The 15,365-nt window shown below is 38.7% G+C and overlaps 1 protein-coding gene across 5 annotated transcripts in view; it reads left to right on the forward strand.

Annotated features, from left to right (window-relative positions):
• The window catches only part of Setd2 (SET domain containing 2, histone lysine methyltransferase), an 86,048-nt gene that overhangs the window by 23,531 nt on the left and 47,152 nt on the right, over positions 1-15,365 (forward strand). For all 5 annotated transcript variants that reach the window (XM_029481184.1, XM_029481185.1, XM_029481186.1 and 2 more), the window contains 6 exons: positions 672-800; positions 5,454-5,577; positions 7,443-7,520; positions 10,013-10,110; positions 12,804-12,930; positions 14,797-14,931. In XM_029481184.1, the coding sequence (XP_029337044.1) occupies positions 672-800; positions 5,454-5,577; positions 7,443-7,520; positions 10,013-10,110; positions 12,804-12,930; positions 14,797-14,931 (691 nt within the window). The remainder of the gene's footprint in view (positions 1-671; positions 801-5,453; positions 5,578-7,442; positions 7,521-10,012; positions 10,111-12,803; positions 12,931-14,796; positions 14,932-15,365) is intronic.

Raw genomic sequence — 15,365 nt, forward strand, 5'->3', positions numbered from 1 at the left:
CTCACTTTGTAGACCAGGCTGGCCTCGAACTCAGAAATCCGCCTGCCTCTGCCTCCCGAGTGCTGGGATTAAAGGCGTGCGCCACCACGCCCGGCTCAAGCCTGATTTTTAACCTGGAAAAAAGTTGTTGGAAAAATTAATAACTAGGCTTGCAAGATGGCTCAGTGGGTAAAAGTCCTTGAAGCCTGATGATCTGTGTCTTACATAAAGGAAGGAGAGATCTGACTCCTGTGAGTTGCACATACATGCAAGATAAATGTAATTTAAAGAATATTAAGTAGCTTTCTGATGAGAAAACATGCATGGTAACATAAAAGCTTAATAAGGTTTATTGGTACAGCTTTGATAAGCAAATCCAGTAATTGTTCATGTCCTCAAAGATTCTGTACAGATGAGGATTGTATTCCAGACACCAGAAAGTGGCAGGCAAACCTTCCTCTTGATGATGAGATGACCAGACTGTGCTGTGGATGCACCCCCTCAGGAGCAATGTAGTCACTGAATTCTAGGGATGCTTTTAAGTGATGACACGGAGGAAGGGTCATTGCTTAGCCACAACTAAACTGTGCAGTATAGCTGAGGTATTTGTTGTTATACAGCACATTCTGTTGAAGCTGTTACAGTTCTTTATGGTATTTAAAGAATTATCTTTTACCCATTTTTCATTTCAGTTCCTCTCGATGTCCAAATGGAGATTACTGTTCAAACAGACGGTTTCAGAGAAAACAGCACGCAGATGTAGAAGTCATACTTACAGAAAAGAAAGGCTGGGGCTTAAGGGCTGCTAAGGATCTTCCTTCGTAAGTTTGGTTTCTATCCCTTTCATGTCAGTTTTCTGTGTTGTTGGATTTGGTTAGGCATTTGGTTAAATGATTTATTTCAGTGATGTTTAATAATGCTCATTGTGTAGAATGACTGCTTGGTAACTAGTTTCTTAAATTGATTTTTAGAAAATGAAGAAAAAGTTCCATTTTGGTTTTTTGGAAGGTTTTTTTTTTTTTTTTTTTTTTTTTAACAGTCTAAGTTATGATAAATGACTTTTGAGGCCTTTCATTTAGCTGAATCTTCGAGTCTAAACTGTTAATCCCTGGGTATTGCTATATTCTATAAATTTCCACTCTTAGATCTTTTAGTGGTTGGTTAGATTCTGGTATTTAAACTTGTTTCAATTAAAAGTGTGTCCTGAGTGCACTGTCGTTAGACTGTTGGGTATTACAGCACCTTGGAGAGGCCAAGTGATCATTCTGGTGGGCTCTGACTTGGGGCAGATGACCAAATTTCTTTAAACTCTGTCTGGCTTTCATAATGTTTCATATGTTATATACCTTCAGTGATCAGGGAGGAGAGTTTGGTTTTTGGTAAGAGAGGGAAAGATCCTATCTAATGTATTTTAGCACTTACTGAAATTACAAGATGGCCTGTGTAAGACTTGGAGTCTTGTCATTATGCATTACTTGCAAAATTGATACAACTCTGCTCAGAAAGAAACATCTTAGGATTTATTTTTTACTTTACATGTATAGATGTTTAATCTCAATGGATGTCTGCACCAGTTGTGTGCCTAGAGCCTAAGATCCATTGGATCCTATGGAATTGAATTGCAGGTGGTTGTGAGCTGCTCTGTTGGTTGCTGGGAGTTGAACCTAGGTCCTCTGGAAGAATAGGCAGTGTTCTTAATTGCTGAGCCATCCCTTTAGCTTCTTAATTATTGATTATAAAGATAGTGGTTTAGCTTTTAGGTTTAGCCATGAGTGACTAGGTTGTTATTACTGAGCTCTAATTTGTTACAAAAATACATTTATTTACTATATTTTTCTGTGGGTACTTTTGAGTTTTGTTGTTCATGAGATACAGAGTCTCATTGTGTAGCACTGGTTGGCCTGGAACTCACAGTAGACCAGGGTGACCTTAGACTCACTGGGATCTGACTGTCTCTCTGTCGAAATTGCTGACATTAAATGTATATGCCACCTCACTCAGCTGATACAAACATCTTGGTTTTTCAAGATGCAAGATGGTGTTTCTCTGTATAGCCCTGGCTATTCTGGAACTCACTCTGTAGATCAGGCTGGCCTCAAACTTAGAAATCCTTCTGCCTCTGTCTCCCGAGTACTGGGATCAAAGGTGTGCACCACCTCCAACAGCCTAAATTTTTTTTTTAAAGAGAATTATTTTCAGTTGGTAGGGTAATTTTTAATAAGCACTTTGATTATATCAACATCTTATGAACAAAACTTAATGGTTTATGTTTTGTTTTTATTTGTGTCTGTGGTGGTGGTCAGAGGATAAGAAACTTGTGAGAATCAGTTCTTTCTACCATGTGTATTTTAGGGATTGAACTCAGGTTCAATAAGATTTGACCACATTTTTAAAATTGTGGAGCTTAAAACTTCCAGGCAGGTTGTTTCAGTTTACAACCTAGGAACAATGCATAATAAAGCATTTGTATGTATATAAAGCTAATAGTTGAAGTTATCAGTGGTAATAAAATTTCAGAGAATAAAGGAATGTGAAGAGACTTGAGATTTAATTAATAACTTCATAAAGGATGGGTTTAAAATAACCAAAGAAAGAACAATAAAGTATATTAAGATAACTGACGCCGGACGTGGTGGCGCATGCCTTTAATCCCAGCACTTGGGAGGCAGAGGCAGGTGGATTTCTGAGTTTGAGGCCAGCCTGGTCCTACAGAGTGAGTTCCAGGACAGCCAGGGCTACACAGAGAAACCCTGTCTTGGAAAAAAAAAATAATAACTGACAGAAGCCAGAGAGATTAATCATATTTAGTTAGGAATGCTACAGAGAAATCACAAAAAACAGTTTTTAGGATGTTCATTTTTCCCCCTATAGTGATACATTATCATTGAATCTAAATTTGAAGCTCTAAGGGCACAGCAAAACCAGTTCTTTGGATGGTTTAAAGATGTCAGACCCCAACTAGTATGGGGGCTCGTGCATTGAATCCCAGCAATCTGGAGGCAGAGTCAGGCAGATCATTTCTAGGACAGCCAGAGATGCACAGAGAAAGTACTTTAGTCTCTGTTCTATTGCTGTGAAGAGAACCATTGCCGACGAAACTCTTATAATAGAAAGTATGTTTTGGGTGCTTGCTTACAATTTCAGAGGCTAATCCATCATCATAGTGGAGAGCATTGCAGCATGCAAGGAGACATGGCTCTGGAGACGGAGCAGTGAGGTGTTTTTGATCTGAAGGAAGCAGGAAAGAGAGAACCTGAGACTTTTGACTTGCATGGGCTTTTGAAACCTCAAAGCCCACCTCCCATGCTTACCTCCTCCATCACGGCCACACCTCCTGATCTTTCTAATCCTGTTAAAAGGGTTCTACTCCCCAGTGACTTAAGCCTCCAAGTATGGGGGCAGTTGTTATTCAAAGCACCATAGAAACCTTATCTTAAAAACAAAACATGCTGGGCAGTGGTGGCACAGGCCTTTAATCCCAGCACTTGGGAGGCAGAGGCAGGTGGATTTCTGAGGTCGAGGCCAGCCTGGTCTACAGAGTGAGTTCCAGGACAGCCGGGGCAACACAGAGAAACCCTGTCTCAGGAAGACGAAACGAAACCAAACCAAACCAAAATTATGGTGGTAGTGGTGTAGGTGCTGCATACAAACACCTTTAATACCAGCAGGGCTTAAAGACAGACAGAGCTACATTGAGAAACCCTGTCTCAAAAACAAAAACAAAACAAAACAAAACAAAAAACCCCACAAAAAACAAAAAAGTTGATATCAAACCTCTGACTAGAGAGATGGCCGAGTGGTTAAGAATACTTGTTTTTGCAGAGGACCGGGGTTCAGTTCCTAGCACCTAAATGGCAACTCAGAACCCTCCATAGCTCAGGCTTCAGGGATCTGACATCAGTGAGCATCAGGCATGCACATTACTAGTCACATAAAAAATGTATATATTTATATATATACACACACACACATATATATCTTGTATGTGTGTGTATGTATGTATACATATACATACATACACACATTTATATGTAAATACATTATATGTATATATGTATGTATAAAAAATGTCAGGTCTCTAGACATCTTAAGAATGACTCATAAGAATTATTCTTCCATTCCTTGGTCCACAATTCATAATTTACCAATTTTGAGCTCACCAATGTTAATATCCCTTTGGTGTTATATGTCCATAGCAGTTATCAATAAACCTCTGGTGTATTTATATACAGGGGCTCCTGTGTAAGCGTTGTCTTTCATTCTTAAAGAGTAGTTTTCTCAGTTTTAAAGCAAATGGCCCTACAGTACGCTGTCAATCTGAAAGCATGCTGACCAGGATTTTCAGTTGGCCATAGAGTATATGTCATGTACACTGCTATTACTTTATGAGACATCATTGGAGTTATTTGTGAAACTTGATTGTCCTTGCTCATAGCAGAGTGAGGCAACTAGTCATTTGGCCTTAAGGCATGGATGCTGCATTATGCCCTCTCTCTCTCTCTCTCTCTCTCTCTCTCTCTCTTTCTTTCTTTCAAGATTTATTTATTTTATGTATTTGTATACACTGTAGCTGTCTTCAGACACACCAAAAGAGGGCATCAGATCTCCTAACAGATGGTTGTGAGCCACCATGTGGTTGCTGGGAATTGAACTCAGGACCTCTGGAAGAGCAGTCAGTGCTCTTAACCGCTGAGCCATCCCTCCAGCCCTGCCTTTTCTATGTTTCTTCCTCTCCCCTTCCCTTTCTCTTGCATATTTGTTTCTGGTGTGAAAAAAATAGAATTGTTTTGGGTTATTCTTGGCAATATCTCTTTGCATAAAGTTCCTTTGCTGACATTTTGTAGGGCGGTTTGATGCAAATTCATGATAGGTGTTCTGGGTAGTGTTCTGGACAGTGAGACCAGCCAAGAAGTCAAGAGACAGAAGACAAACTTGACTTTTACAATCAGTAAAGAACGATGAAATTAAGGGCCACAGAAGGGCTACTGCATTTAAATACTTTAGTTGTTCCTGACACTTTTCAGTATCATAGTTTCTTCAGAGCTCTTTGCTAGCTGTGAGTCACTGATTCCATATTTGTAAGCCATATTTAAACTGTGTCTGGGGGTGGGGTTGATTGCTGAAGGGTGTAATTCGGGGCCTTGGCATAAGGCCGAGTGGCTACTTTACCATTGAGCTCATTGTCAACACAAACAGTTGTTTTAGTGTCCAGGTAGAGAATATGCATCTTGGAAGTATGTATAAAGTTTAAACGTTCTTAGACTCAGTGATCTTTTAAATATTTTAGAAAAGAGGTAGGAGATGCACACATATTGCCTTGGTACTCAAGTGACTGAGTGAGGTAGGGGGATCTCAGGTTCAAAGACTGGGCATTGAGTACGTAATAAATATTTTGCATTTTATGTTTTAGTAGTTTTGTAAATTTTAAGTATAATTTCTATGCTGGAAATTCTATTTCTTTCATTGTTTTGTAGGAACACCTTTGTCCTGGAATACTGTGGAGAGGTACTTGATCATAAAGAGTTTAAAGCTCGGGTGAAAGAATATGCACGGAACAAAAACATCCACTACTACTTCATGGCCCTGAAAAATGATGAGGTGAGCAGTGTGAGTGTATTTACTGAAAACAGTAGGCGTCTGTTGCACTGGGGATAGGCATGGGGGTTGGTGTGCTGATTGATGTTTAAATGGCAACAGTTGGGGCCAGAAGAAATGAACTGTTGAATAGCCATTTGTGCCTCTGATTTCTGCACTCCGGAGATGAAGGCAGAATGATCAAGACCTTCTTCATCTCTTTAGGAAGTTTGAGGCCAGCTTAGGTGACATAAAACTTTCTCAAAACAGTAAGTAAAACAGAATCAGAACCTGTTGCGGCCGACCAGCAGCTCGCAACGAACGGTTCAACTGAGATGGCAACTCGGGCTGCAAGAGAGGAACTAGACGGCTTGGAAGAAAGAACGGAGCCAAGTCAAATTCATTTTGATCAAAGCTCAATTTACTGTTCCGACACTCAGTTATGAAGGAAGTGGGAGGGGACCCGATTCCCGCCAAATGATCTCTGGGTCCAGTAGCAGGGTGAGCATATGTGTGGCTCCAAACAGCAAAGTGGCAGGGTCCAGCAGTGGGCGTGGCAGAACGAATGAGCAGGAAGCTCCACCCCTGAGCAAGCAGGTTCCAGGCTGGGGGAGGGGAGACTACAAGAACGATATGTTGTTTCTATTTGTTTACAAATGGATAGGAAGGGATGGTTTTTAGATGTAAATTCAAACATACATGCTTCATATGACAACTTTAAATATCATGGATGATTCCCAGAATGTTCTTGTTTGGTTGGTTGGTTTTGGTTTTTCCAAGACCGGGTTTCTCTGTGTAGCCCTGGCTGTCCTGGAACTCACTCTGTAGACCAGGCTGGCCTCGAACTCAGAAATCCGCCTGCCTCTGCCTCCCAAGTGCTGGGATTTAAGGCGTGCACCACCACGCCCGGCCAGAATGTTTTTATATGGGTTATATTTTGATGCTGAGAAATTTAGAAATGTCTGTCATTCCATTTTAAAGTGATACTAATGAGCTTGTTACTTGTTGATACAAACGACAACAAAATAGTTTCCCACAAAACTTTTGTGAGAAATGATGTGATAATGTGTTTTGCAATAAATCTCTTCTGTGTGTGGCTTGATAAAGCTTTGTTAGATCCTTAGATCTGCTTCTATATTCAAGGTTAAAATGATAATTCTTAGCACCTATCTCTAGGTTCACTTAATCAATCTGGGTATGGTCTCTGGAATTTTCATTCTAGGGCATTTGGACATATACTCACCTTGTAGAGCTACTGAACTGTGTGTGGCACAGCCCCTGTTTTAAAAGGAATTATTTCACATGTGAAATTGAAATGCAATAAAATATAAGAAGTAGGTAAGAGAGAAGAGTTACATATTTTCTCTTTTCTTTTGAGACCAGATCTCACTTTGTAGCTTTGGTCTGCCTAGAACTCAGTAGGCTGGCCTGGATTCTCAGATCCTCCTGCCTCTGCCTCCCAAATGCTGGGATTAAAGACATGGGACACTGACTTGCTAAGTACTTTAGGATGACCTTAAACTTCTTATTTTCCTGCCTCTGCCACCCAGTTTCTAGGATTACAGGTGTGTGCTACTATGACTGAGGATTGAATCCAGGATTTCTACACTCTAGACAGTCACTGTACAAACCAAGCTTATCCCTAGCCCAAGAAATGATTTTGCCTTTATATAAACTACTTAAGAAACATTCTAAAATGGCAGTCAGCCATTTGTTACTTTGTTATAGAAAGTTCTCTAAAATAGGGTAGGAACCAAAGGAATGTATGCGGGTTTTTTTGTTTTTGTTTTTTTTAGCATTAAAATTACCTTAATGCATTTTCATTTTCAAAATGCATGGATAGTTTAAGATCTTGCTTTAAGACACTTAAATTTTTTTCTTTCTCCCAGATAATAGATGCCACTCAAAAAGGGAATTGCTCTCGTTTCATGAATCATAGCTGTGAACCAAACTGTGAAACCCAGAAAGTAAGTTGATATTAAATTTTGAAGTATTTATTCAAGATTGCTATTTTTAACCATTAATTTTAATTTCTACATCAGAGCTACTCTTAATTTTTTATTTCATAATTTTTTATTTTCATTTTAGAATAAGTTTAGATTTGTATAAATAGAAAAATAAAGAATTCTAAAAATAGAGTGCATGTCCAATTATCACCCCTCTCCGACCTTCCACAAGTGTTTAGGAAGTTTTAATTAATCAAAAGACTTATAATTTTATAATAAAGTAAGGATTTTTTTAAAGTAAGACTTATGTTGTTACCTTTGTGTGTGTGGATATATATGCTCTCATGCGTGCATGTGCATATGTATGTAGAGGTCAGAGAACTTGCAGGAGTTGCGTCTTTCACCATGTTGGTACAGGAGATTTAACTCATGCCTTTACCTGATAAGACATCTTGTCAGCCTTTTAATAGCATTTTACACATATAATTTTTTCTAGTCTAAAATTCAACCAAGAAATTTGTTACATTTGATAGTTTCCTTGCTTATAATTCTAAATTTTATTTCAAAATTACTGTAATACAAACTTAAATCTGAATTTTCATCAATGGTTATTTTCATATTTGAATTTTTATGTAATTAAAAAGAATTTAATATTAAAATCTGTTGTCAGGCAGTGATGGCACATGCCCTTAATCCCAACATTCAGGAGTCACAGACAGGCAGATCTCTGTGAGCTAAGGCCAGCCTGGTCTCCAGAGTGAGTTCTAGGACAGACAAGGTTACACAGATACTATCCCAAAAACAAAACAAAACAAAAAGTTATGTCTTTGTCTTGGGTGTTTGTTTGCATGTGTGCCTGAGCACTAGGTGTGTGCAGTACCTACAGAGTCCAAATGGAGCGTCTGATCTGCTTGAGACTGGAGTTACAGATAGTTGTGAATCACCATACAGGTTCTGGGAATTAAGCCCCCATATTGTGACAGAATAGCGAGTGCTCTTGACCAATGTTTCCTTCTCCCTCAGTTACCTTTTCCTTCTTTTTCTTTTCACCCTGTTCTCCCCCCAACCCTCTTTCTTGTGAGTCAGGGTTTCACTACATACAGTCTTGGCTGGCCTGGAACGTGCCATCTAGACCTTCGGGCCTTAGATAGACTTGCCTGCCTCTCCCTCCTGAGTGTTGGGATTAAAGGCATTTATTACCATGTCTGGCTCCTCTTTCTTTTAAGGAGCTTAAATAACAATTTATATATAGTGTGAATGTCTTTGTGAGTATATGATGTGTGTGGTATATGAGTGTGTTGCGGGGAGGGGAGGGAGACATTGAATTCCACAGTGCTTGGGTTACAGGCAGTTAGGAATTGCCAGAGTGGGTGCTGGGAGGTGAAATTGGGTCCTCTAGTAGAACAGTAGGTACTCTTAGCCATTGAGCCAACTCTCTAACCCCTAATGTTCAGACTCTTATCAAGACTCCAAGTGCCAATTTGACACTTATATGGCATAAGTAGCCAAAGTTGAGAGGGATTAGAAAATCTAGGCTAAAGTCTTGGAGAGACAGCTCAGCAATTCCTGTTCTTACAGAGATGCCAGGTTTGACTCCTTGTGGTTCTCAATGTGTGTGTAACTCCAGTTCCAGGTGATCTGATGCCTTTGTCTGACCTCCATGGCACCAGCATGCATGTATTGCACCTATTACATTGCAGGCAAAACACTCATACACAGAATAAAATAAATCCTTAAAACCTAAAAGAAAGAAATTCTAAGTAGGCTCTGGTGGATGAGGAAGAAGATAGTTAGTGGGAAAAGGGAGTGTGGTACAAGCCTGATGACCTACTTGCATCTGGATACCTGGACTCCAGAATTAAAACGTCAGATGTGGTAGTGGGGCATCTGTAATCAGGCCTAGTGCTCTTCCTATAGCAAGGTGGGAAGGGGAGGTGGGGGGAATGACCTGAAAACTTGTAGACTGGCTAGGCTGTAGTTCAGTGGCAGAAATGAGAAATCCTGCTTCAAAACAATGTGGAAGATGGCTTGGAGAGATGGCTCAGCAGTTTGATTCTTAAAGAAGACCCCAGTTTGGTACTGGGAATTGTGCTCCGGTTTTGATACTCAGTGACACCTAGAATCCTCTAGTTTTGTTTTTTAAGACCAAGTTAGCTTTCATATATATAACTATAAGTTAAAAGCAGTTTTTGTTTTATTTCTGTTGACGGTGCTAGAGACTGAATACAGGGCCTTGTGTTTACTAGCCAAGTGCTTTCCATTAACTACATTCTCCAGTCCAATAGCAGTTCATTTTATTATTTGTATTATAGGCCAATTAATGGATACATAATTTGATAGTCTATTAAATAAGAATGGCATGTTGGTTAGTTAAGGAAAAAAATCAATTTGCTTTGAAAAAATATCACATAAAGATTTCTACATGTAATCCAGTCAGTAATAATAGTCTTTATACAAATGGATGTACAAACATTAATCAGTTACTAATGACTAGTCTTCTCAAAACATTTCAGTGGACTGTGAATGGACAGCTGAGGGTTGGATTTTTTACCACCAAACTAGTTCCTTCAGGCTCAGAATTAACTTTTGACTACCAGTTCCAAAGATATGGGTAAGTAATGGTTTTGGTTCCTTTTGCTGCTTCTGATAGGGAAAATAGATGTTCAGATACAATGATATAAAATTCTCATGTGAATTATTTAGAAGTTACAAATAGTATCAGTTCTCATCTATAGTATATCATCATAATTTTTTTCTATTATGTGATTTTGTTTGTTTTTTTATTTTTATTTTTTTTTAATTTTTTAAAAAGATTTATTTATTCTATGTATGTACACTGTAGCTGTCTTCAGACACACCAGAAGAAGACATCAGATCTCATGACAGATGGTTGTGAGCCACCATGTGGTTGCTGGGATTTGAACTCAGGACCTCTGGAAGAGCAGTCGGTGCTCTCAACCGCTTAGCCATCTCTCCAGCCCTATTATGTGATTTTTCTGGCCACTAAGGGATTTACAGTACAGGAACAGTGAAATATTCCTCAGAACTCAATATAATAAAGCTTTAGTATAAGGCTGGAATCCCTGGGCTTGATTCCCAATATTAGATAAAAGAATGGTATGTGGTGATGGGGATCCCATCATGTAGGATGTTCTCAACCTTCCTAATGCTTTTAAATACACTTCTTCATCATGTTGTGGTTCCAGCCATAAACTTATTTTTGTTGCTACTTCATAACTAATTATGCTATTATGAATCATTAATTATGCTATTATGAATCATAATGTAAATATCTGATATGCAGATGGTTTTAGGCAACCCCTGTGAAAGGGTCATTCAACATAAAGTAGCCCTGGCCCACACAGATTGAGAAGCAGTGATGTAGTAGGTGGAGGATGAGAATTCAAGGCCGCTCTTGCTTGTGTATCAAGTTGAGAACAGCCTAGCCTACATGAGACCCTTTCTCAAAAAACACAAAGCAAAATGAAGAAGAAAAAGAATTCATTATAGAAATACCAACTTCATTATATATGTATGAAGAGAATAATATCCTTGTTTATCCATCCTTTATCAACTTTTGGATAATATTTTTTGACTTATACCAACCATATTGTACTCCTTTTGGAGCTTGAAGAGATGGCATAGTGGTTAGGAGCACTGACTGCTCTTCCAGAGGACTTGGGTTCAATTCCCAGCACCTGCATGGGAGCTCACAACTGAACTCCAGTCTCATGGGATCTGACATCCTCACAGAGACGTACACGCAGGCAAAACACAGGCATACAAATAAACCATAAAATAAATGGTTTTTGAAGGCTGAGTGTGGTGCTATACTCCTTTGATCCCATCAGCTAGGAAATAGAGGCACGTGGATCTCTGAGTTTCAAGGCTACCCTGGGTCTGCATTGTAAATCCAAGCCAGCCAGGACTCTGAAGTTAGCAAGGTAGAGTGATATATGCTTGTGTTCCCACATTGAAACCGTGGAAGGAACAATATTAAATAGAACCAATAAAGTGAAGGGGTAGAAATATCAAGTAGGGTGTAGAATTCTGAAAGCTTCCCTCCTCCCCAGATTATACCTTTGTTACCTTTGATGCTTATATTAAAAGGCACAGAGATTAAGTTTCTAGGATATTTTAATCCTTTCATGCTATTTTAGAAGAAGATTTAATTTTCTTACTTTGTCTAGTTTTTGTTTTTTTTTTTTTTTTTATTTACCAGTGGCTACTTTTCTTGGCAGTGATGCTGTCTGTTTCAGATATTTCTTCACATCTTTTGTATTTTAGAACTTAGTGATCTCTGAGATTCTTTCAATTCTGAAACTGTTATCTAATCATAACCAGGACAAATGCCAAGAAGTATTCCTGTTCTTCTAATTATACTGCTTTTCCTATCAGCAGGTAACTACAGACTAGTTACTGCATACGATTCCTACCTTTTTTCCTTCCTGTGCTTATATTAGCCTTTCTAAGGACAAGGAAGTGGATATGTTGATGTGAAACAATTTACTTTTTTGCCTCTTAATTGCTTGCAGAGGTGGATTTTACCCCAGGCTGTAGACTTAAGTCAGAATTCTTTTTGCTACTTTCCTTGCCTCCGTGGTTTCAGTCAGTCAGTTGTTACTGTATTTACTCCTGTCAGAGCTCATCCTGTGTGATCAGTTGTTAAATTAAGCCTTGAGTGTCGTGATACTGCATTTTTTATGTTTTTGTAATAGTGGACCTTACTCTTTGGTGTACCAATAGAACATTTATACATAAGTGAGTGTCTTAAGTGTGTTAGCTATTTTATGTCTAGCACAAATAATGTGTATAGCTTCTTATTTTCATGTTTCAGTAAGTAGTTTTATTGGCCTGTTTTACCTGACAGGTGATACAAGATTAGGAAAACGATGAAGCCAGTCCTGCTGGTGCATGTCTGTAATCAAGCTACATGGGAGGCTGAGGCAAGAAAGCTATAGGTTCAAAGCCCGACTGACCAACCTGTTGAAACGGTCTCAAAAATAGAAAGTAGTGAGGGGCTGAAAATGAAGCATATTAGAACTCTCGTTCAACTTGTGGGACCCATGGGTTGAATTTGTCTTCCCCTCTGCCCCACACATACAGAAATTAAGAGAAGGAGTGGTGGTGAAAAAAGGAATATTTTTTTTTACAAGCAGTTCTTAGGCATTTCTATTAGAAGCAGGTTTGTAAGTCTATTAATATTAAAACGTTGATATTTCCTGTAGGTTGGTATAATTCTTAACATGTTGTCACTCTTACATGCTTTAGTTTTGTAAACCTCATTCTCCTGTTCCCTGACAGCAAAGAAGCTCAGAAGTGTTTCTGTGGGTCAGCCAACTGCCGGGGTTACTTGGGAGGAGAAAACAGAGTCAGTATCAGAGCTGCAGGAGGGAAGATGAAAAAGGAACGCTCTCGAAAGAAGGATTCAGTAAGTTTGCTGCTGTCTGTTTATTTTATAATAGAAGTTTTAAGGAAATAGCTTTTCTGATTAATTTAACAGGAAAATCCAGGTTTGGAGTAGATACTGGAAAAGAAGTATGGATGGCTGTTTTTATTTTACTTTAATAGATTATAATAGAAAACTGCTTAAAGTTTTTGGCTCATAATTCCTTTGAGCTTGTCTTTGTTTGGGATGAACACAGCTCTGCCAAATGTGAAGGTTAAGGCACAGTGTGCAGGAGTCTGTTACCTATCTGTCCCAGGGATCAAACCCAGATCATCAGGAATGGCAGCAAGCACTGAGCCATCTAACCTGCCCTATATGTACATGTATTCTATTGAATAAGCACACCAGTTTGTTTAACTGTGTCACGCATATTTGTGTTGTTTATTTGTGTTTTGCCATTATGAATGTGACAGTAGTTAACATCATAGGCATTTCCTGGTACATACTGTGCAGATGTTTTTCTGTGTGTTGTTCTTATAAGTGGAATTGCCAGGTAGGAGAGATACAACTATTTTGTATTTTAGCTAATGCTTTCAGTTTTTTATTTTATATTTTCATCTTATATTATTTGTTCTTTATCTCCCTTAAGGACAGCTTTTTAGAGAAAAGTATTTCTGTATGTGTTTAGCCTGCTTGTGTGTCTGTGTACCACATGTGTGTCTGGTGCCAGTAGAGGGTAGCAGAGGTCATCATATCCCCTGAAATTAGAGTTGCATACTGTTGTGAACTGCTTTGTGGGTCCTTGGAATCAAACCTATGTCCACTGAAAGATCAGCCAGGGCTTTTAACTGATGAGCCATCTCTCCAGCCCTAAAGTATAGTCTTTAAATTTTACATTCATTGTAACATCTTCCATCTTAGCATCTAAAAGTATATGTGTTTGAATTATAGAACCTATTTTCCTGTTTCCCTTATCCCTTCCCATCCATTTTTCCTTTTTTCCCCCTTATTTGATCTGTGTGTGTGGGTAGGGGTAGGGGTGCCAAGGGAAGCCTAATGGCAATTTGCAGGTGTTTATTTCTCTCCTTTTACCATGTAGAATATAATTTATTAGACAAAGATGCAGGTGCCATTACACACTGAGCCATGTCACTGTCTCTTAGGCCTCAAAACTCTTTGTGCCTTGTATTTCTCATATCTTGGATTATAGGCCTGATTCATCTTGCCCAGCAATGCTGAATATTGAGGAGTGTATGTTAGGCAGATATTTTGTCATTCACATAGTTGATGAATGAGTGAAATGCTTTTCAGATTGATCTTATCAATTTTTATTTCTTTATTTATATGTTTATTCTCTGTGTAGCCCTTGCTGTCCTAGAACTCCCATTGTAGACCATGCTGACCTTGAACTCTAGAGATCCATCGGTCTTTACATCCTGAGTGCTGAGATTAAAGGCATATATATAACACCAAGCTAATTTGGTTGTTTGAGACAGGGTTTCACTATGTAGCTCTGGCTATCCTGTAGCCTTAGGTACCCACTTCTCTCTGCCTCTTGAGTGCCAGGAATATGGCCACCTCACCTGGTTTTCAATTTATATTTTAACAGATTTAATGATAGGAGATGTCATGTTTGTTTTATTCCCTCCCTTACTTGGAGACAGAGTAGCCTAGGCTGGCCTTGAGGAGTTCATGGTCTTCTGCCTCAACTTTCAAAGCTCATATTACAGGCATGGCTTAGTGATGGGTCTGTCCCTGGTCCCCAAGCGTAATTGCATGGTTCCTTCTTGTGATTGTTCTTTCCATTTCTAAATTACTTGTGAAGCTGGACATCTCCCCGAACCCAAGGTTGTTTGAATAAGTGAGTGGGTTGTACTTTTAACTAGAATGTTTTCTTTGCTCTGCTAGGTGGATGGAGAACTCGAAGCACTGATGGAAAATGGTGAAGGCCTCTCTGATAAGAACCAGGTTCTTAGTTTATCCCGGCTCATGGTTAGAATTGAAACTTTGGAACAGAAACTTACCTGTCTCAAGCTCATTCAGGTAAGCACTTTAATACTAATATATTTCTGAATTAAGGGTAGGACATTTAAACTAAAATCTGGCTAATGGAGAAAAATTAATAATGTTTTAAATTGTCATGCAGGTTCTTTAGAACTTTGAAAGCTTAAACCCTTGACTGAACAGTTTAATATGAATAGCAAAGCTGGTTTGCTTACCCCTTTGATTAAAAGTACATGGTGGGATTTCTTTTAGTGTGATAATTCATGGTACTTGATATAGCTGTCTTGCCTACAAGTTACTAGCCTACCAAAACTATTTTACTATATAATCTCAAAGCAAAGAATTTTAGCAGTCATCTCATGTATTCCAATTTAATAAGTATGCCATAAGAAAACAATAAAAAAAAAATCTAAAAAAAAACCTTTTTTTCTTCTTCTTCTTTTCTTTCCTTTTCCTTTTTTTTTTTTTTTTTT

The sequence above is a fragment of the Mus caroli genome, chromosome 9 (genome assembly GCF_900094665.2).
Source record: "Mus caroli chromosome 9, CAROLI_EIJ_v1.1, whole genome shotgun sequence".
In the NCBI taxonomy this organism is placed as follows: domain Eukaryota; kingdom Metazoa; phylum Chordata; class Mammalia; order Rodentia; family Muridae; genus Mus; species Mus caroli.